The 22,016-nt window shown below is 37.4% G+C and overlaps 1 protein-coding gene across 1 annotated transcript in view; it reads left to right on the forward strand.

Moving 5' to 3' along the window:
• Positions 1-22,016, forward strand: part of CNGB3 (cyclic nucleotide gated channel subunit beta 3) — a 157,964-nt gene that overhangs the window by 127,249 nt on the left and 8,699 nt on the right. The window contains exons 14-15 of the mRNA XM_044247109.1: positions 986-1,069; positions 7,388-7,506. Of these exons, the coding sequence (XP_044103044.1) occupies positions 986-1,069; positions 7,388-7,506 (203 nt within the window). The remainder of the gene's footprint in view (positions 1-985; positions 1,070-7,387; positions 7,507-22,016) is intronic.

A 22,016-nucleotide genomic window follows, 5' to 3' on the forward strand; every position in this document is an offset into this window, starting at 1 on the left:
ATTAAAATATTTGGTGAAAGCAAAAGATTCCAAACCACTACATAAAGTAACATTTTTGAAGCATCTATCAATTTTTCTTTAGCCTATCATGGAGATAAATTATAATTCTTTGTGTACAACACAAATATACATGCATATTCTAACAAATCAAATGTGTCTCTTACACATTAAAGTGGATATAAACATCATTCACTCAATAGATATTGCTGTTATATCCATTATGTACAGTTACTCTGCCTTTAAGAAGATAAATAAGTTGGTAAAGAAAGACAAGTTTGGAAAGTTAAATAATAATATCAAACAACTGTATGAAAGATGTTATGATAAAGAAAAATGTTCGGATTTTTATTTTGCTCTAGGTCAGTCTTAATACTAATAATTATTATCACTATTGTGTTATCATAAGCATTAATAGCGATCACTAATGAAACATTATATTTAGTTTTACATGAGTAAAATTTTTACCATTATGAAATGTATTCTTTTAACTCTCACTTAACAGATTAGAAAATGTTCTGTAGTAATAGGTAGTGGAGACAGGATTAAAACCCAAATCTGGAGCACCTGGGTGGCTTGGTTGCTTGAGCAACTGCCTTTAGCTCAGGTCATGATCCCAGAGTCCTGGAATCAAGTCCCACATCAGGCTCCCAGCTCCACGGGGAGTCTGCTTCTCCCTCAGACCTTCTCCCCCTTCATGCTCTCTCTCACTCTCTCTCTCTCTCTCTCTAATAAATAAATAAATAAGATCTTAAAAAAAAAAAATCTGACCAGGATCCAAAGTCTTGCATTCGCACTATAGGTTTGTTTGGGTTTCTTCCTAAATTTGGGTCACAACAAGTCCATATCCATTGGCAATTAATGTTTTAGTATTAACACGGACAACTTTTATTACTACTTATTTTCATGTCATTTTAAAATTATTTGGAATGTTGTCTTTGTAGCTGTATAAAAATTATTTTTCTCTTTGTTATTTTTTTTTCTTTAGGGCTGTGATACACAGATGATTTATGACATGTTGCTAAGATTGAAATCCATTGTTTACTTACCTGGTGACTTTGTCTGCAAAAAGGTGAGTACATGCTATCTTTTGAATGCACAACTAGTAAATAAATACACTTTAGTTCAGATATAGGTCAAGAGCATAGTTTAAACAGAATTTCCAGGGTGAATCCCATAGTATGGAAATAATTGACATAGAGTTTTATAAAAGAATAATCTACTCTAAGTTCAAACTGGAACAAGACAATATGGATTTCATTACCTATAGGATATAAGTGTGGGAAGTCTGAAAAGTTGCCTTGTATAAATGTAAATCATCAATTATCACACCCCATTAATGCCAAATATTTAAAGTGGAGAAAAAAGTTACAGAAGTGAAAGGTGGTTCTGCCCTTTTTATATCTTCAGCAAGCTATCAGTTACCTCGATTTAGCTCACCCAATTAGTGGATAATTAATGCCACATTCTTTCCAATTTTACTGTAATTTTTATGATTACAAAAGTAATACATGCTCATTATTTTTAAAATGGAAAACACATAAAAAGCATAAAGACAAAAATTCCACCACCCAGAAATAATCACTACTCATATATTGCAATCTATCTTTTATACTGATTGATGGATAGATAGCTTGTTTTATAAAACTGACATACTGTATTTATTTTTTATCATATAACTATATCATAATTACATTTTATTTATTATTCAATTATCTTCTACCACCTTATTTTTAAAGCTGCATAATATTATAATCTATAAATCAATTTTCAAATGTTTGCTATTATAAAATAACTCTACAATGATCATTTTTGCACATCTCTGATGTCTAACTTAAGGGAGGAGAGAAAGAATGCTGACTTTGGGTTTTATATCTTGGGAAACTAAATCAGTAGTGAAGTCAATAATCAGAATAAAAAGGGATGCCTGGGTGGCTCAGTCAGTTAAGCATCTGCCTTCAGCTCAGGTCATGATCCCAGAGTCCTGGGATCAAGTCCAACATTGAGCTCCTTGCTCAGCAGGGAGCCTGCTTCTCCCTCTGCCTGCTGCTCCCTCTGTTTGTGTTCCTCTCTCTCTCTCTGATAAATAAATAAAATCTACATAAAAATAAAAGTAAAAAATTTTAAAAAATAATAATCAGAATAAAAAGTAGAGGAAGATGAGCAATTTAAAGAATGAGAAATGATCCAAAACCCTGGGGAGTTCACAAGCAGGTAATAATAGCACCTATATCATTCCAAAATAATGTGTTAGGTGCTATGGTAGACATAAACCCAAACTGTTAAAGGACACAGAGTAAGGACACTTTTCCACTGGGGTACTAGCAAGACTTCCTGGAGAAGATCGTATTCAAGGCAAGTCTTAAAGAGTGAATTTACATGGGGTCACTTGAGTGGCTCAGTCAGTTAAATGTCCAACTCTTGATCTCAGCTGAGGTCTTGATCTCAAGTTTGTTGGTTCAAGCCCCATATTGAGCTGGGCATAGGGCTACTTTAAAAAAAGAAAAAGAGTCAAAAAAATGAATTTACGTGAACCAAGAAAAAGAAGAACCTGGCGTTTCAGATAGAAGAAAGAAGTAGCATGAGCTAAGGCAGAGAGAAACTCCCTGCAGAGGAAGTTCAGAAAACTACAGTAAGTCCAAAGTTAGAACATTCTAGTATTAGTTATTTTAAAAAGTCAATATTTTTGAGTACCATGTCCAGACACTGTGTTGAGGACTGGGTATAATCAGCAGTGAGCAAAAAAACATGGTTCTTGTCCTCCAGGGGCTTACAATCTAATTCAAGGGTATTCAATTCACAGTGTACATCAGAATCACCTGAAATTAGAAGTCTGGACTGCATCCCCAGCAATTCAGTGGGTTAAGGTGGCGCTCACATATCAAGATTTTTTTTTAAAGCTCCCAGACTATCTAAAATTCAGCCAAAGTTGAGAATCACTGGCCTGATGGAAGAGACAAATAATAAACAAATGAAGTTAAATAAATACATAAACTCCAAAATGTGCTAACTTCTATAAAAATGGAATACGCTAGGGATGTGTGTGGTGCAACAGCACTTATTTAGATTTGAGGATTGAGAAAGGGGGAGGTTGTCAGCCATGACCTTTATAAAATATGAAGTGAAATATTTCTTCAGTAATAAGGTGGAGAGGACAGCATTTTAGATGAAGGCTTGGAGCCATGAAGTAGGACAGAGCTTGACATAGTTGCTGAATGGAAGCAAGTGATCAACAGGAATGATGGTGTAAAACAAAGTTAAGAGTAGAAGATATTTCAAGGCATCTGGGTAGAGATACCTGGTGCACAGATAGAAAGAAATCGGCCTAGTTTGTGAGAGAGGATAGAACTAGAGGTAAATCTTGGAAACAAACATATGGAAACCAACTTCATTAGAAGCTTAAGCAAGATAAAACAAGAGGGCCAAGGCCTATAACTTTGGAAAATACCATTATTTATGGAGGAGGTCAAGGAAGAAGAATCAAAGGAAGAGCTATCAGAGGTAGAGGAGGAAAAATGGAGGAGAGATTTTGACATAATAGAAACCAAGAATATGCAATCCCACACAAATTAGTCCAAGTTAAAAGCAGGCAGGTTGGTGATATGAAATCATTTACACTGAAATGGGAAATAAAAACCACAGCTCATTTTAAAGACCCCTTTAGGGCAGTGTTAGATTTGGAATGACATGGCCTTAATGCACCAAAATGGCCTTTCAATTTGTTCCAGTAACAGCAGGGACTGGAAATGGAGATAACTCATAGAAACTTTAGCACCCATGCCCCTAAGCAGTGCAAATTTGCTTAACAAAGTGTGAAATGCAGAGTAGATACAGCCTTCTCATTTCTAATTTCTTCCTCGAATACCTCCAGCACTCAATAATAAAAACAGATCAGTGAACACTAGTGAGGAAAGAAAGGAATAAGTAGGAGAAATAGCATAAATAAGAACGCATGAGACTACCTGCCACATTGCTTTGCTTTTGCCTTTAAGAGAGGAGGATTTAATTGATAGTAGATATTGACTGAGATGAGAAGTTGTTAAATTCAGCTTTGTTTTTGCTTATCATTTCCACAAATCACTGTAGGAAACAGGAAGGAAAAAAAACTCATATTCTATAGGAATTTGCCTTAATAATTGAAGGAATGTCAGGGCTCAGGATGAAGTTTGCTGACCTGCCTAATCTTCAAGATGACTCCCAAATATACTGAGTGCGTAACTTGAACCATTTTGAAAAAAACTTGGGAATTTTCCCAGAATTAATTGCAGAATTAATTTGAGTGTCAGAATGCCCCTTCTGAAGAATATATCCTTCTAAACAGGAACCCTGAAAATTTGAAGTGCTCTCTCACTAAGGGTTACCTCTCTCCACATGAGGCTCTTGCATTTGTACACTTTCTCCAAATTAGTACATAAACCAACCACAGAAGCTTGGTTTGGTCTTAATTTTGCACATGCTGTCAGAACCTTGTTCTCTGAGGAATGTCTACTCCATTTGAATGCTAATTAAACTTGCAGGAAAGGCTTAAATTAGCCTAGAAGTATGCAAGAAATCATGGAAGTTTTGGTTCGTTGATTATGCCAGATCTCCTTGGAAAATTACTGAAATGATCATTAAAAAATAATTAAAAGTGCTGAACTATATTTAAGTGCCCATTATGTACTTCTACCTCCAGTCAGATGTAATAACTGCTTTTGAAAAATCATTCTAGTTCCCGGAGAATTACTTCATGAAAAGAATAAGGAATATACCCTTGTAGTAATCATTACTTCCTGGAGTAATCTCTTGGAAAACTAATATTCAGACACTTTTCTTTTTTTTTTTTAAATAATTCATCATCATTTTATTGGTTTTTTAGAGATTGGTGTTGATACTGGATTTATCATTAGGTATGCTCTATCTATATATATTCTACAGAGTCAGGTGACATATGTGCTGCTAGTTCTAATGCTATCATCTGCCAACCTTGTAAATTTGCTCAAGACACTTAACTTTTCAAGCCTCTACTACCAATTTTTAAATATCTTTGACCTCACTGGGATTTTTGCAAGAATTAAATGAATTAAGATCCCTGAAAATGTTTTGCAATTATAAAGTAGCATGTTCTGATAGAAGAAAGGCAAGTATTAAAATAAGGAGTAATGTAAATATCAGATATTATTATGATTTTTTAAAGTACTCTGTAAATGTTAGACGTTATTAACATTGATATTATAGAAATAATTGTAATAAGATCCATCTGTCTTGGAATTTCTACTTTGATCTATGTTTGAGAATAAATACATGTTTAATCTTCTGCACAATGCAAAATTTTAAAATATGTGCTTTGTACACTTAGGAGTTGCGCATTCTAGGTTTCCTTTTGCTTCTAATTACAGTCATGGAGTTTTGGTTAGTCAATCATGCTGATCTGTGCCTTTATATTTCTTTCTGTAAAATGGAAATAATAGTGCTTACTTTACTTTCCTCCTAAAGTTAATAGGAAGATAAAATGAAAAATTCAATGTCACAGATGTTAACTAAGAGGTAGAACCTGAAAATTTTAAATTTTAAATTTAATATGACAAGAACTAATATTCAGGAAAGGAAAACAACTGGGATGCCTGGGTAGCTGTTGGTTGAGCATCTCGCTCTTCATTTTGGCTCAAGTCATGATCCCATGATGGAGTCCATGCGGGGCTCTGCACTCAGTGAGGTGTCTGCTTGAGAGTCTCTCCTCTGCCCCTCCCCTGACTTGTGCTCGCACTCTATCTCTCTAAAATAAATAAATCTTTTTTAAAAGGCGGGGGGGGGGGGTGGAATGAAAACAAACCTTGGTATTAAAGGATCTTAAAACTTCATAGAAAATGGTTAAACTATATTTACCTCATTCATAAATGAGTGCCTATATCATAAGCCTTATGCTCAACACTGAAACAAAGTAAACATTGTCTCAGCCATCACAGAGCATAAACTATAATCAACACTGTTTAATCCTGAGTTATTTTTACTGTATTCTAATCTTTTGAAAATATGGCTAACAGGAATATTTAGTGAATTCAAATAACCCAGTCCCCTCCTGAACCAAGTAAGTAAATTCACTGTGTTCATGCTATTATTTTATACCTCAGGGTGATCAAGACCCAATTCATTAAGACTTATAGGTGTTATTATCCAAATAGTTTGCCTAGTATTATGCAAACCAGCTTATTTAGAATTTAACAGCTTTTCTTGACCCAATTGCAACTTAGGTCTCTTATATATTTATTCTTTCTGGATTTTGGAGTGAGAAGAGATATTCAAAGAGGCCCACAATAACCCGTTAGTTTGGTGATTTGCATGATTCAATAAAAAAGTTATATTTATGACTTAAGATTTATTATAGCAAAGCATACAGTATAAAAACAGGAAGAAAAAGTTACACATAGGCAAAGACTAGAAAAATCAGGTGCAGGCTTTCTAGGTCCTACTTCTCAGAGGATCATAAGGATACATTTTTCTCTCCAGCTGTAGACCTAAAGACAAAGACAAAATGTCTCCACCTAGGGAAACCCATCAGAGTCTTGAGGTCAAAAGTTGTTAAATGGTGCTGGTCACATAGCTACATGACCAGCCATGATTCAGACTCCAAACCAGATACCAAATACACATCATAAATCTTTGTGTTTACATTAAACAATGTTGACAGCCTGGTACATCCTGCTACACTGCCCCAGGCATACAGAATAACACTATTAACCAGTGACTCTGTGAACATTCCAGGAGTTTAGTTCTCAGGGCCTGAACAAGCATCATTGCCCTGGCTCCAAGAGTCCCCAGAGATAAGCAAAAGAGAGTCCCCAGAGATAAGCAAAACTGAGTAAAACAACCTGATGCATTAACACTTTCTTTTCAATATGGAACAAGAATAATAGCTTAAAGGTCTCCTGTGCTCCAATTACTAAATTCAGACCTCAGTGTTATAGGCATAAGAGTGGAGTTGACCTTTAAAAGACTATAGCCCATGCTCTTTTTAAACACCAAGTACCTTCTTCTAAGCATAGCACTAGCCACCAAAGCTATGGGTAACTATGGTTACAACCAGTTATTTCCTCTACCTGTGCTTGTCCCTGAAACTGTGTGCTGACTTGAAACATTTTTACCTGGCCAATGGTGCCATACTGTGCTTACCTGTCTAGTAGTGGCATACAATGCTTCCATATTGGGAAGTATCACTTCCTTACTAACTTCCTTTCATGTGATGTGTCCAATCAATATCCATAACTACCTCAGTCTTAATCACTTTTACATTGATATTTCTTGCTTTTTTAATTTATATTTATTCCTCTGGAACATTTTATATTTCTTAATTTGGGGGAATAATTGTCAAGAGTTAAGTAACTACCATTTCCTCTTTATATTTGGCATACAGGGAGAAATTGGCAAGGAAATGTATATCATCAAGCAAGGTGAAGTCCAAGTTCTTGGAGGCTCTGATGGTACTCAGGTTCTGGTTACTTTGAAAGCTGGAGCGGTGTTTGGAGAAATCAGGTAGCTAAAAGATACATCATAAGTATTAAAGTCTATTATTTATCATGAAAGAAAAATCTTAGGTCATAGAATAACTAAGCTTCCTGCTCAAATTTGACAAACATTTGATTGTTCTGAGAGCATTGGCAAAATAAGGATTTTCACATTTCTGTTTATCCCTCCTTCCCCCAAAGACCTAGCTCATTCAGCTCCTTAGTGCCAAGACCTAGTCAGTGCCTGGCAGAAGGTAGATACTAAGTATATATTGAATATGTATATATATATATATATATATATATATATATATATATATATGAATGAGTGAATCAATGATGAAACAAGAGGTTGGGAGAGTTAATTGTTGGAAAACTTAAATTTCAGGCTAACAGAGCAGTTTGAGTCGGCCAAGGAAGCGAGTAACAACCAGATTTTACAGGTTTTTAAGGCCATAGTATGGAATTTATATTTTATTCTGAATACAAATGGATGCCAGTGGAGGATTTTAGGCAAAAGTGATACAATTTGAATTATGACTTTAAACAACCACTCCAACAGCTATGTGGAGAAGAGACAGTAGAAGAGCAAGTATAAAATAGAGGAAACCAATTAAAAGTCAGTTGTGGTTGTTCAGGTGAAAAATGATGGAGTCTTGAACTAGGATGCTGACTCTGAAGGGGAAGAGAAGTGTGTACTGTCAGGCAGTTACTGACATAACAATTTCATAGCTGCTAAGAAATTATCTTCAGGGTTCCAGAGATATGGGCAATTTAAGATGACTTCATATTAGTATAAGAGATTTTCTGAGAATGTTGAAGCACGTTATATCTCTGTTAATAATGTGACCTCCCTTTTTTAAATTTTTTTCTCCTTGCTTAAAACAGAATGGACACTCCTGTGAGGGTCCTGCTTTGGGGCAGTGCTGGAAATACTTCTTAGAATGTTCAAGATTTTAGTTATTTGCCTATTTTCTATTGCTTCCTTACTAGGAATCCTTGCAAAAGTGATTTAATATTTTAGTGACTTAATAACCACTGTAATCTTCAAGGTCATAAAACATGCAACAGTCTAATCTGAAATATCACAGAAATTAATTAGCTGACCTCTCCCAAGGGTTGAATACTCCCTGAAGAATAAAGCTTTATAAATGTTAATTTATAAATGTATGTTGATTGCTGATACTATCATCACAGGAAGAAATACTCTAGGAGTAGTATTCAGGTGCTGCTGAGCTGCAATTGAAAAGAATCTTAAAGATTCTTAAAGAATCTTAGATTCTTGACAATAACTTCTCAAATAAATCTCCTATTACCCATTTGGCTTCTAAGGCCAAATTGAAGCCAGTAGACCAGGCAAGCTCTATACTTGCTCAGTAGTCTGGTTGATTCAAGCAAAAGGGAATTTTTGCCTTGATTCTCTTCTTGGCTATCGCTGAGGAGAAACAGGATGCATCTGGCTCTTCCCAGATACCCACAGGCTTCGTAGACCCACAGCTGTCATATGCCCCTGGAGCTCTAGTTATTTACTCCAGTGATGGAAGCATGACTGCCAAACATCTAGATACTGGAAAGATCTGGTTATCATGTTTACTACTCAAAAATGCTGTGACCTTTGTTAAAATGATCTATATCCAACACTATCGTATAGCTTTTTAAAGAAGGTTCTTTTTTTCTGAGGCAAAAAAGAAGAATTGAGGGCTTTCAAAGACATTGTATAGTAATCTAAAAGAGCAAACCCTGACTAAAATATAGATTTACAGCCTTTCATGGAGAAAACCCAGACCACACTTCCAATTAATATCTGAAGAGTACAGACACCCCATTTTTAATAGAGAGACCTAGGGTCTGCCAAAGGATGGTTTTGTAGTAGTTCTGATTCCATTGTTTTCCTTGCACATACAGTAAGTGCCAAGTCTTATTCACCAAAAAGATTTAACCACTTCCTATTCTCCTTCTGTTTCTCACCATTCTTGAAACACATACAAACTTCTACCATTGGTATCATTATTGTGATTTCAATAGAATTTCCTTCTGGTTTCATATTTCTTTGGAATATCCTCCCCCTGGAAAATATCTACTCACTCTTCAGGACTCAATTCATGGGTCACCTTTGAAGCCACCTCTAATCACCCCCAAAACAACTAGAGGCTCCCTGTTCTCTGCTTCTATACTATTTTATTCATAACTTTATTATAGTAGTTAACACTGATTTAATTACACTTAATTTGTTCAGATGGATCTTCCCAACAGATTAAGTTATTAAAATATAAGAACTAGAACTTTCCATCTTTATGTCACCAGCAGCTACATAAAAATAATACAGTAAGCCAATACAGTAAGCAACATAATTTCTTCCTCACTTTGCTCCTCTTCACAAGCACAATTAACAACTATTAGAAAACAAGACACTACTGAGAGAATCCTACAACATGTGGGTGAGGCTGGAGCACCACCTGCACCACAGAAACCAAAAGACTGCATGAGAAGGGAAGGGGCACCTGGGTGATTAAGCAACTGCCTTCAGCTGAGGTCATGATCCTGGATTCCCAGGATCTAGTCCCACATCAGGCACCCTGCTCAGCAGGGAGTCTGCTTCTCCCTCTCTCTCTCTCTCACTCTTTCTCTCAAATAAATAAATAAATAAATAAGGGTAAGAGAAGTAACTACACAGTGACCACATTGCCCCTTCCCAAGGCCAGCATAGCATCATACTGAGGTCTCCCCTGAGCCTCCAGTTTCTCCAGTGTGAAAAGAGAACCCAAAGGGGACAACCATCCCCCAAGCATTGTGGAACCCCATACCTTGATCTTTCACTACAATGATTGCAGGAGAACCTGTGTCTCAACCACTGGGAACCTGACTGTGATGGAGAAGAGAAGAGAGGCTTGCAATATCCAGCAAGTGGATCTTGACAGACTAAGTTCATACATGCCATGCCCAAGTAGTAATCCCAACCAGCATCTTTGCAGAACCAAACCAGGAATGCACTCACCAGGGAACTCAGCAGAGTGTGGAACTGTCTGATTCTGATCTTCAAACAAGGTTTGCAGACCTTAGAGCCCCATTTGCCCTCATTCAGGCAAGGAGCTAAACCAGTCCCACCCACTATGGAAAGGTTTTTTGCCCCATCTGACCAGAAGGGCTAGTAACAACTGCTGGAATCAGTGTGGGCCAGCGGCACTCAAGCCAAGAGGCAGGCAGAGGTGAATGGTCCCAGAAAAGCCAGTACTGGGCATTGAGCATTCCCATGATATGCACAGGCAGAGGGATCAATTCATAGTCAAGGCTAAAAGAGGCTTTTCAACTACAGAACCTACTTGGGAAATTTAGAATAGCCTGGAGCCCCTTTCCCTCTCATGCAGGCAAGGGAGCTAAGGCATATCCCTAACGCCTGTGAGTGCCTTTTGGCCCCATCTGACCAGTAAGGGCTAGAGACAACTCCTGGAAACTATGCTGGCCCAGTGGCACTGAAGCCACTCAATTGAGGTAGGCAGACAGCAAAGCCAGTGGCCCTGTTCACTCAGGGAACTTGCAGTGCAGGTTGGCTTGAGTTAGCAAACAATGAGCTTTACCTGCTTTAAAGGTACTTTTCCCGCTGTGCCCAGGTAGGGAATCTAATTTATACTCCTGCTCCTCGCTGACTACAACCTTTAGCTTAACCAACTAAGGAAACTAACCAGAGAACATAAGAGGCTACATAGCCCATTCAACTGCCCTACATACAGTGGCTCTTGAACAGAGAGTACAGCCCAAAATTTCCCCCATCCAAAGAGAAAAATCAGTGGTCTCACCTGAGCAAGGAATTCAGTACACACTCTGGCCTGAATCGAGTCCCCAAACAATAAGCTGGGTTCAATCCTGCTGCCCTTCTACATCAGCGAAGCTCATTTATAGTCCCATCTACTACTGAATCCTGTACCCAGTCTAGACCATCTAGGAAGACTCACCAGAGAATCCAGGCAACCATGGAGCCTGTCCTCCAGCCTCACTTGGATAGAAAACCAAGCCAGCAGTCCTATCCAGCTATTCTCAGCCAATGGTACAATCCCCCATGACATTCCTTAAAATTTGAACAGTTGTAGCACATAAAAATTGACTGTAATAGCAGGCTATATCTGCCCAAGGACAGACACCCAGAAACCCAAACTGAACTGACTGGTGAAGAACTGTGTCTGTCAAAACAAACCTGTAAAGTCTAATTATTCAAATGTGTAAATAATAATGTAAAAAAAAATCAAGGATCATAAAGGCAGATATGACAACACCAAAGGAAATTAATAAAGCTCTAATAACTGATCCTAAAGAAATAATGATCTATGAACTGTCAAACAAAGGATCCAAAATAACCTTCTTGTTTATACATTGACAAAATAAGAAGTTCAACCAAAGAAGCGTGGGATTGTGTCATCAAGAGTTCTTGAGGGGCACCTGGGTGGCTCAGTGGGTTAAAGCCTCTACTTTCGGCTCAGGTCATGATCCCAGGAGCCTGGGATTGAGCCCCACATCGGGATCTCTGCTTGGGGGGGAGCCTGTTCCTCCTCTCTCTCTCTCTCCTCTCTCTGCCTACTTGTGATCTCTGTCAAATAAATAAATAAAATCTTTAAAAAAAAAAAAAAAAAGAGTTCTTGAGACCCCTGGACATTCTGTCTCTCCCTGGTCTCACTGCACTAAGTCTATGCCCCTTTCTCAACTTGACCTCAGTTGGTTACATCGAATAAGAAATAATAGTCATCCAAAAAAAAAAAAAGAAGAAGAAGAAGTAATAGTCATCTCTGCATTAACAAAAACTAGAACGTTTCAGGATGCCTCCTCTGGCTCAGTCAGTTAAGCGTCTGCCTTCAGCTCAGGTCGTGATCCCAGGGTCCTGGGATGCAGTCCTGCACTGAGCTCCCTGTGCTGCAGGCAGGCTACTTCTCTCTCTGCCTGCTGCTCAACCTACTTGTCCTCTCTCTCTCTCCCCTCTCTCTGACAAATAAAAAAATAAAAATCTTAAAAAAAAAAAAAAAAACCCAAACTCTAGAACCTTTCTAAATGCTCACTAAGAGGACATTAAATGTTCATTTAAATTTATTTAAATAAATATATTTATTTAAATTTATTTAAATGTTTGTTTAAATGCTAATTTGAATGTTTATTTAAATTTATTTAAATGAATATTTAAATACACATTTATTTAAATGTGTGTTTAATGTTTATTTAAAATAAACAAATAAAAAATTTTTTTAAATTGTGTTGTAGTTTTTAAATGGAAAACTATGGAGCCCTCAAAAATAAGCCTATGGTCAAGGTGCCTGGTTGGCTCAGTTGGTGGAGTGTGTGACTCTGGGTCTCAAGGTTGTGAGTTCAAGTCCCACACTGGGTATAGAGATTACTTAAAAATAAAATCCTTAAAAAAGTTCAAACAAAGAAATAGAATAATGAAATATATATATAATATAAATGCAAGAGTTGAAAAGCATGTAATTGAACTGAAGAATTCAATAGATAGTTTCAAAAATAAATTCAACCACACAAAAGAATCAGTGATCTGTAGGATAGGACTTAGGAAATTACCCAGAAGAGCAAAGAGAAAAAAGAATTAAAAAAAGTGGAAAAGGCCTACAGGAATTATGGGACACAATGATATCTTGATACATTAACCCTTTATCATTATATTATAACCTTCTTTATCTCCCTTTACCATCTTTAACTTAGAATCTATTTTGTTTAATATGATTATAGCTACACTAAAAAAAGATATCTGCAAACCCATGTTCATAGCATCATTATTTACAATAGCCAAGACATGGAAATAACCTAAATATCTACTGGTGGATAAATGGATAAAGAAGCTGTATTCAGGGACACCTGGGTGGCTTAGTTGGTTAAGCTTCTTCCTTCAGCTCAAGTCATGATCCCAGAGTCCTGGGCTCTATCCTCACATCGGGCTCTCTGCTCAGCAGGGAGCCTGCTTCTCCCTCTCCCTCTGCCACTCTCCCTGCTTGTGTTCTCTCTCTCTCTCAAATAAACAAATAAATATTTTTTTTAAGTTGTATTCAGGGTGCCTGGGTGGCTCAGTGCGTAAAGCCTCTGCTTTCAGCTCAGGTCGTGATCTCAGGGTCCTGGGGTCCTGAGATATAATATTCATTATATATGAATATAATTTAGCCTTAAGAAATCCTGCTATTTGTAACAATATGGATGGACCCTGAAGGCATTATGCTAGGTGAAATAGATCAGATAAAGAAAGAAAAATATTGTATGATTTCAGTTATATGTAGACTCTAAAAGAAAGGAAAAAAGAAAGAAAGAAAATATTCATTAAAAAGGCTTGGGGTGGGGCGCCTGGGTGGCTCAGTGGGTTAAGCCTCTGCCTTCGGCTCAGGTCGTGATATCTGGGTCCTGGGATTGAGCCACGCGTCGGCTCTCTGCACAGTGGGGAGCCTTCTTCCCCCTCTCTCTCTGCCTGCTTCTCTGCCTACTTGTGATCTCTCTCTTTAAAAAAAAAAAAAAAAAAAAGGCTTGGGGTTACCAGAGACAGAAGGTGTGGGGAGGGGAATTGCTGGTCAAAAGGTGCAAACTTCCAGTTAAGATTTTACTTATTTATGTATTTGTCCAAGAGATAGAGAGAGAGCACAAGTAGGCAGAGCTGTAAGCAGAGGGAGAAGCAGTCTCCCCATGGAGCAGGGAGCCCAACATGGGACTTTGATCCCAGGACCCTGGGATCATGACCTGAGCCAAAGGCAGATGCTTAACTGACTGAGCTACACAGGCACTCCCAAACTTCCAGTTATAAGATAAAATGACTATAGCTAACACTATGATAGATAGGAAAGTTAGGAATAATTCCTAAGAGCTCCCATCACAGGGATGGGATGGGAGCTTTCTTTCTGTTTTCTTTTTTTCTTTCTTTTTTATTGTTCTTATATGAGCAGATGAATGTTATTTAAACCTAGTGTAGTAACCACTTTATGATATATGTAAATCAACTCATCATGAAGTATGGCCTAAATTTATACAGTGACTCATGTCAATTGTTTCTCAATAAAACTGGAATTGAAAAACTATAAATAAATATTGATTTTCATTTATATCCCACTTCCTTTCAAAAATAATTTGTAGGTATATTCAGTAATTTTTGTTTATTTTTTTAAGATTTTATTTATTTATTTGACAGAGAGAGAGATCACAAGTAGACAGAGAGGGAGGCAGAGAGAAGGAAGCAGGCTTCCTGCTGATCAGAGAGCCTCATGTGGGCCTCGATGATCCCAGGACCCTGAGACCATGACCTAAGCTGAAGGCCGAGGCTTAACCCACTGAGCCACCCAGGTGCCCATATTCAGTAATTTTTAGTTAATTAATTCATTGTGATTTATAAAACAACAAATTTATATCCAGGACCCCTTATAGCATAATGTGAAGTGTCTCAAAGAAAACCATGCATGACATGGTAAACAAGGATGGCCAACAAGAAACAATTGGTTCCCTGAAGAGCCTTACAAACAGTTGAGACAAGGAAATGAAAGATTCCAATACCAGGTGATGAAATGTATGGATTACATCCAAAGATGAAGTATACACAGGATGTTAAGGAGTATAAGGCTTCAAAATGACCAGTGTATCCCTTGGATGTGGCAATTACTTGAGCTTATTTGGGAACGGATGGAAGACATTTCTGTGTTCCTCAAATGACACGTGCAGACAATAATGTGTGCACAAAGGTCAATGCTGGTAGTCCCTACTGTAGGATATGTAAATGATTTTTCACGTAATGCCTATAGTGGTTGCATGGTGGCCCCCACAAAGATATATCCATGCCCTAACCCCTGGAACCCATGAAGATAAAATATAACCTTACTAGGAAAAAAAGCAAAAACAAAAACCAAAAAAGGCTCTTTACAGATATAAATAAGTTAAGGATCTCAAAGACAAGATCATTCTTAATTATCTGGATGAGCCCTATTTCGAATGACAAGTATCCTCACATGAGACAGAAGAGGAAAGACACACAGATGCAGGGGAAAGAGGGAAAGACCATCTGAAGACAGTGGCAGAAATTGGAATTATGTAGCTAGAGCCAGGGAATTCCTGGAGCCACCAGAAGCTGAAAGAGGCAAGAAAAGATTCTTTTCTAGATTCTTTGGAGGAAGCCCAGCTTCGCCAACACCTTGATTTTGGACTTTGACCTCAGAATTGTGAGAGAATGCATTTTTATTGTATTGCCACTGGGTTTGTGGCAATTTGTTAAAGCAACTCTAGGAAACAAATACCAAACTCTTTAAATTGTTAACTTTAACATTTTTACTGGGGGGGTGAAAAAGGCATGCTTAATACCTCCTTCTACTCACCCTACACGGCCAGTGTACCTCTGAGACCTATTAGTCTTACCTCTTTGATAGATCTCCCATCATTTACATCTTACCATCTCCAATGCTCCTGTTGGTCCAACCCACCTCCACTTCTCACTGGACAACTGTAGTGGCCTACTTTGCTTTTCCTACTCCAATATCTGCATCTTCTGCAATCCAGTCTCCACTCTACAGCCAGAGGGATCTTTGGGAAACACAGATATGATTGTGTCCCCCCCCCCACTTCTGCTTAAAACAATCTGATGCTTTTACACTGTTTTTAGGAATAAGAACAAAGTTCTTATCCTGGCCTGCAAGGTTCTACAGAGGCAAACCACTGCTCACCTCTCTACTCACATTGGATCCCACTCTTGTGCTCTCTTTAATTCGGGCTTCAGTTCCCTGAATATGCCACATGATATATGGCCTTGGGGAGTTTTTCACACACACTGTTACCTCTGTCTGGACACTTTCCCATCTCCTTTACTTAATCTCAGCTTCTTTCAGAACTTCCTATATTCTCCACTATAGGGACCTCCCTGTTCTCTTTGCTATATGCTCTGGTCAGACTATATTCCTTTTTTTCTGAGAACTTATCCTTGTAATTATGTCCTCCCTGGTGCGTTTATGTCTTTGATGTCTTTTCTCCTCACTAATTTGTGGGCACCAGGACTATTGTGTGTGGCTGTTCCAGTTGTGCTGTGCATCAAGATGACCAGTGAGGGACCATATTCCACTCCTGAGTCATGATCTCTGCTATTGTGCTCTTCTTCATGCACACTTACTCTTTACTTTCCAAATGGGAGCATTTTTTTGGCCCAGATTTGCACCCACAGGACTGCAGGTGTCCAGAGAAGCTACATTTTTCTATTTTGCACAAAGGCACATGTTTCCAAGGACAATAGCAGACACCACATTTGATTTGTTCTGCACTCAATTCCCAGCCCTTAGGGCAGTGCCTGGCCCATATAATGACTAATAAATAGCTATTCAATAAGTAAGTGGATAAATAAATAAGTGAATGTAATTATCTTTCTATCTTTGCAAATGTACTAATACACATTCATTTTTGTCATGAATATGCATATTCAGCCATGTGCCCTTTTAGTCAGTTTTTATTATTAAGAATAGCACTGCTGTGTTTATCTTTATAAAACTACTTTGCTTTTATTTCTTTTAGGTTTATTCCCAAAAGTGAAATAACTAGGTCAAAAGGTAGAAACATTTCTATAGCTCCTGTATTATATGGGCAGATTGTTTTCCAGAAAAATTAAATCAATTTACAATACAGCATGCACATATAGCTATTTTTCCCTAACATCACTGGCTTTACTTTATTATTCTCATTGGTTTTGCATTTTAATAAGTTGTTTTAATTTGCATTTCTCTAAATAGTGCCTAGAAAATAATAGGTATGCAATAAATATTTTCTAAATGAATTAATTTTCTATGGACCTATTTATTTTTATAAATGTGATCATTTATTTAACTTCCGTTTTTCTTTCTTTTTCATCATCTTTTTTTCATCATATATAGCATGTTATTAAGTAGAATTTAGGCATTTTGATATATTCTTAGGTATTTTAGATAGATATTCTTATGTATTCTTATGTATTTTGATGTATCCTTATGTATTTAAATTTAAATATTTAAAATACTTAAATTCACATCAATTTTATTGGTCCAATCACCCATTCAGAGAATGCTTTTTGATATTTACCTTGTATCATAGTGAAAAGCCCCAAAATTTTGAAAAATAACTTTAAACATTTTCCCCCTCTATACCATGTTTGCCTATTTCTCCTGAACACTCAGTTTTTAAAAGAAGAGTACCAAAGAATACTTCTAGTTCTTCAGATCATTTTAATTCCATATTTTTACACTTTATCAGAATAATTCAATATCCCTTTCTGCCCCCCAACCCGGTGACCCCAAACCCCCAAGCCCCCAAAAGCTGCCCTCAACCCTTCTTCCTAAAGACAGAGAAAGTAGATTCATTAGAAACATGAGCAAGGGTAAGATATTTTGATTAATATTGAGAAAGAAATTCTTTATTTTTATTTTTTCCTATATCTAACCTATAAACACTACCTGTGTTAAAAATATGTATTTATATTTTCACTGTATCATTTTGTAGGCCATCTCCTTGGTTGTGTAGCACTTTTTGCTTAGAGCAAAAAGCACACCTCATCTAAGTTTCACAGTATTCCTGTAAACAACTATATTATCAGTACCATTATTAAATCATGCATCCAACTATCCTAAAGAAACCTCCTAAAGTAACTTTGTCCAATGTCTCTAAAGCTATGAAGATCAAAGTTTCTTACCACCATTTGGAACAGCAGGGAGGAGGGTCAAGATTCTGACAGTCAGACTTTGGCATATCTTATTATACCAGCCTGACTGGCTTCTTCCCTTATTTTTTCTACTGTCCACGGGCAAGTAAGTATGTGTCATTAAAATAATACCAGTGCCTTCACTGACAGCACTAGAAATCAAGTGTAAAGAAAACATCTCTTAATTAGTCAGCTCCAGCCTTACATTTGAATTCCAACAATGAAACTCAGAGTAATTGTTTTTTAGTAAGTCACTTCACTGATTCCAGAACTCAGTTATTAAGTCAGTAGGTATAGGTAAGAACATACATCACCAGATAGACATGGTCATTAATATATGTTATTGTTGGCTATTTTGACTCCAAAGAAACTTTTAGTAAACTACTATATAGTTTGTTTGATATGGTATTTTCTAACCAGAGTATCAATTACAGAGAATTCTCCTGAGCACTTGAAAGCATATAGATAAACAGAGCACAGAATAAAATGTACCTGTTATTCTTTTTTTCCTCTCCATATCCTTAGAATTTTTATCTAGATTCTTCATTGTTCATCCACTTCCTCTGAAGCCAATTCAACTCTATTATCAAGACCTGGGGGGGAAAGGGCTTTGTGTTTTGTATCTGTGAAATCTAAACTCTCTAACTCTGATGAAAGTCCACATACACAGATTTTTCTCAAACTATTAAAAAAAAAAAAAAACGACCAAATTCTAGGTTAACGTGTGTTTGCCTTGCAGTAGTTTTATGAATATCAAAGTATCTGCAAAGAGCAAGCAGCTTGGGCAGAGGTGACACTAGAACATCCTCTGATATTTGCTCACCTACAAAAGTTTGGTTAGAATTATTTTTAGTGAAGTGGTAAAAATTTTCAAGCAACGAAGTGTTTTCCAGTAACACTGAAAAGGATAAAAGAGTTTCTCAGAAAAAGCTACACAGGTGATCTAACCTCCTACCCTCTAAATATCATCCACTTGGAAATTTGCTTAATGAGAAGACATTTGAAGTTTTAATCTCTCACTCAGCATTGGACGTGATACTCTTTCCATCACTAGTATTCAGAGACAGTTTTATTTCTATTCTAGGAAATGATTCTTCTACATGGGAAAAAAATGCTTTTAAACTAGAAATATCTTTATTTTAGGAAACATTCTCAATGTTTTACATTTAAAGCATTTGTCATTTTTTTAAGAGTTATTAATTTATTTTAGAAAGAAAGAGTGTGAGTTGGGGGGAGAGGCAGAGAGAGAATCCCAAACAGACTCCCCGCTAGCACAGAACCTGATGCGGGGTTCAGTCTCATGATTCTGAGATCATGACCTGAGCCAAAATCAAGAGTCAGATGCTTAACCCCCTGAGCCACCCAGGTGACCGCATCTGCCATTTTGAACTTCTTTTACCTGTTTAAGAAATCTGTATAGGTTTGCATCCCAATTCTACAACCTATGAGATGTGTGACGCTGAGGAAGTTACTCAGCTGAGATTTCATTTCTTCATCGGTTAAAATGGATTAATAATAATATATAACTATCCCACAGAATTGGAAAGCATTATATGTATTAATACAGGAAAAAAAGAACTTAGGGGGTGCTTGGGTGGCTCAGTTGGTTAAGTGCTGGACCTTGGGTTCAGCTCAGGTCATGATCTCAGTGTTGTGCCATTGAGCCCCACCTCAGGCTCTGCACGCAGCATGGAGTCTGCTTGAGATTCTCTCTCCCTTTTCCTCTGCTTCTCCCCCACTTACACTCTCTCTCACTCTCACTCTCTTTTTCTCCAAAATAAATGAATAAATATAATCTTCAAAAAAGAAAAAAAACTTAGAAAAGTGTCTAACTCATAGTAAGCACTCAAAAATATTAGTTAGTAGTAATACTGTACTTTCTAGTCTGACAATCCTCACCCACACTTATCCCACTCCTAGATTATAAGCAGTTTATGGTCAGATGTTAATCATCTTTATAGTCTCAGAACTTAGCGTCATATTTAGCTCATTATGGAGTATGATATTTCTACACACTCCGAATTTATCTCTAATTTCTTTTTTTTCTTTTCATTTTATACAGTGAATTCCTCACATTCTCCCACATGATAGACATCTAAGGCATAATGTTCCATACAATGTCAAACTCATATAGTAACAGTATTTATTGAAAGTCCAATTGAGGTGTGCCTGGCTGGCTCAGTGGGTTAAAGCCTCTGCTTTCAGCTCAGGTCATGATTCCAGGGTCCTGGGATCGAGCCCAGCATCGGGCTCTCCACTCAGCAGGGAGCCTGCTTCCTCCTCTCTCTCTCTCTGCCTGCCTCTCTGCCTGCTTGTGATCTGTCAAACAAATAAATAAAATCTTTAAAAAAAAAAAAAAAAGAAAGTCCAGCTGAGAAAGGCAGTGTTTAAGAGGGATTATTTGTTCTCTGTATAGTCTAGGTACAACAAAAAGATTGCAAGTTACCTGGAGCATATCATACTGATGCCCTTCCTCTCCTACAGAATTATTCTTACTGAACTGTACCTTGGAGTGACACACAGCCTTTAATGAGGAAAATAGCACAGTTTTAGCAAACTTATTTTTGCATCTGTCATAAAAATATGAGGATGGGAGCACCTGGGTGGCTCAGTGGGTTAAGCCTCTGCCTTCAGCTCAGGTCATGATCTCAGAGTCCTGGGATCAAGCCCCACTCTCTGCTCAGCAGGGAGCCTGTTTCCTCCTCTCTCTCTCTCTGCCTGCTTGTGATCTCTCTCTCTGTCAAATAAATAAATAAATAAAATCTTTAAAAAAAAAAAAACATGAGGATGGTATTCACCATTTACATGCAGTCTCTCTACTAAGCCCTTTAAGAGGCATTCTTATCTTTCTTAAAGCTAGGAATTCATCTTTTTTGAAGTATAAAAGACTAAGTCAAAGTTGAAGCCCTCTTATAGCAAAGTTTGCATTTTTTTATGAATCCCATTTATGTCTCCATTCTAGTTTTTCTTTTGCTCTTCCATTCAATTTACGCCCAATTTATACCCCCTCTGCATTCTACTTATCTGTGTGAATGCTTTCTGGATATGCTAGCTCTGCTTAAAAGGACTGTGCAGGCTGTGCACTGCACAAGTCCAGGGAGCTCCAATCACATAGTTTATGTATGCAGTGCGCAATTTATGATGCCATATGTGGCAACTCTTTCAGCTCTCTGTGATTTATATATATCACATACATCTGTATTAAATATATGTATATCATATATGCATAATGTGTGTATATATGTATATGTGTATGTACACACATATATGATCTCCATGTCACTATTTATTCCTGACATTTACAGATTTTTGCATATATAGGTCCTCTCCTACTGAATATACCTTCTCTCTGACATGAACACATCTGATTTCACTCACTTATCTACACATTTGTGCTATGTATAGTACCACTAGTACTATGATGGTTAATTTTATGTGTCAACTTGCCAGGACTAAGAGATGCCCAGATAGCTGATAAAACATTATTTCTGGGTGTGTCTGTGAGGATGTTTAGGGAAGAGATTAGCATTTGAATAGAGTGAAGAAAATCACCCTCACCAGTGCAGGTAGGATCACCCAATCCTTTGAGGTACTGAAAAGGTAAAGGAGAGGCTAACCGGCTCTCTCTGCTTGAGCTGACCCATCCTTCTTCCCCTGCCTTTGGCCAGCAGACATCAACACTCTTGGTTCTTGGGCTTTCAGACCCAAACCTGGATTTACACTATAGGCTTCCGCCAATCTCCCCTCAGTCCAACGACATCACCAGCTTTCCTGGGTCTCTGGCTTGCAGATGGCAAATTGCAGGTCTTCTCAGTCTCCACAATTCCCGTAATAAATATGTCATGGAGACTGAGAAGACTTACTATATATAT

The sequence above is a fragment of the Neovison vison genome, chromosome 4 (genome assembly GCF_020171115.1).
Source record: "Neovison vison isolate M4711 chromosome 4, ASM_NN_V1, whole genome shotgun sequence".
Taxonomy (NCBI): Eukaryota; Metazoa; Chordata; class Mammalia; order Carnivora; family Mustelidae; genus Neogale; species Neogale vison.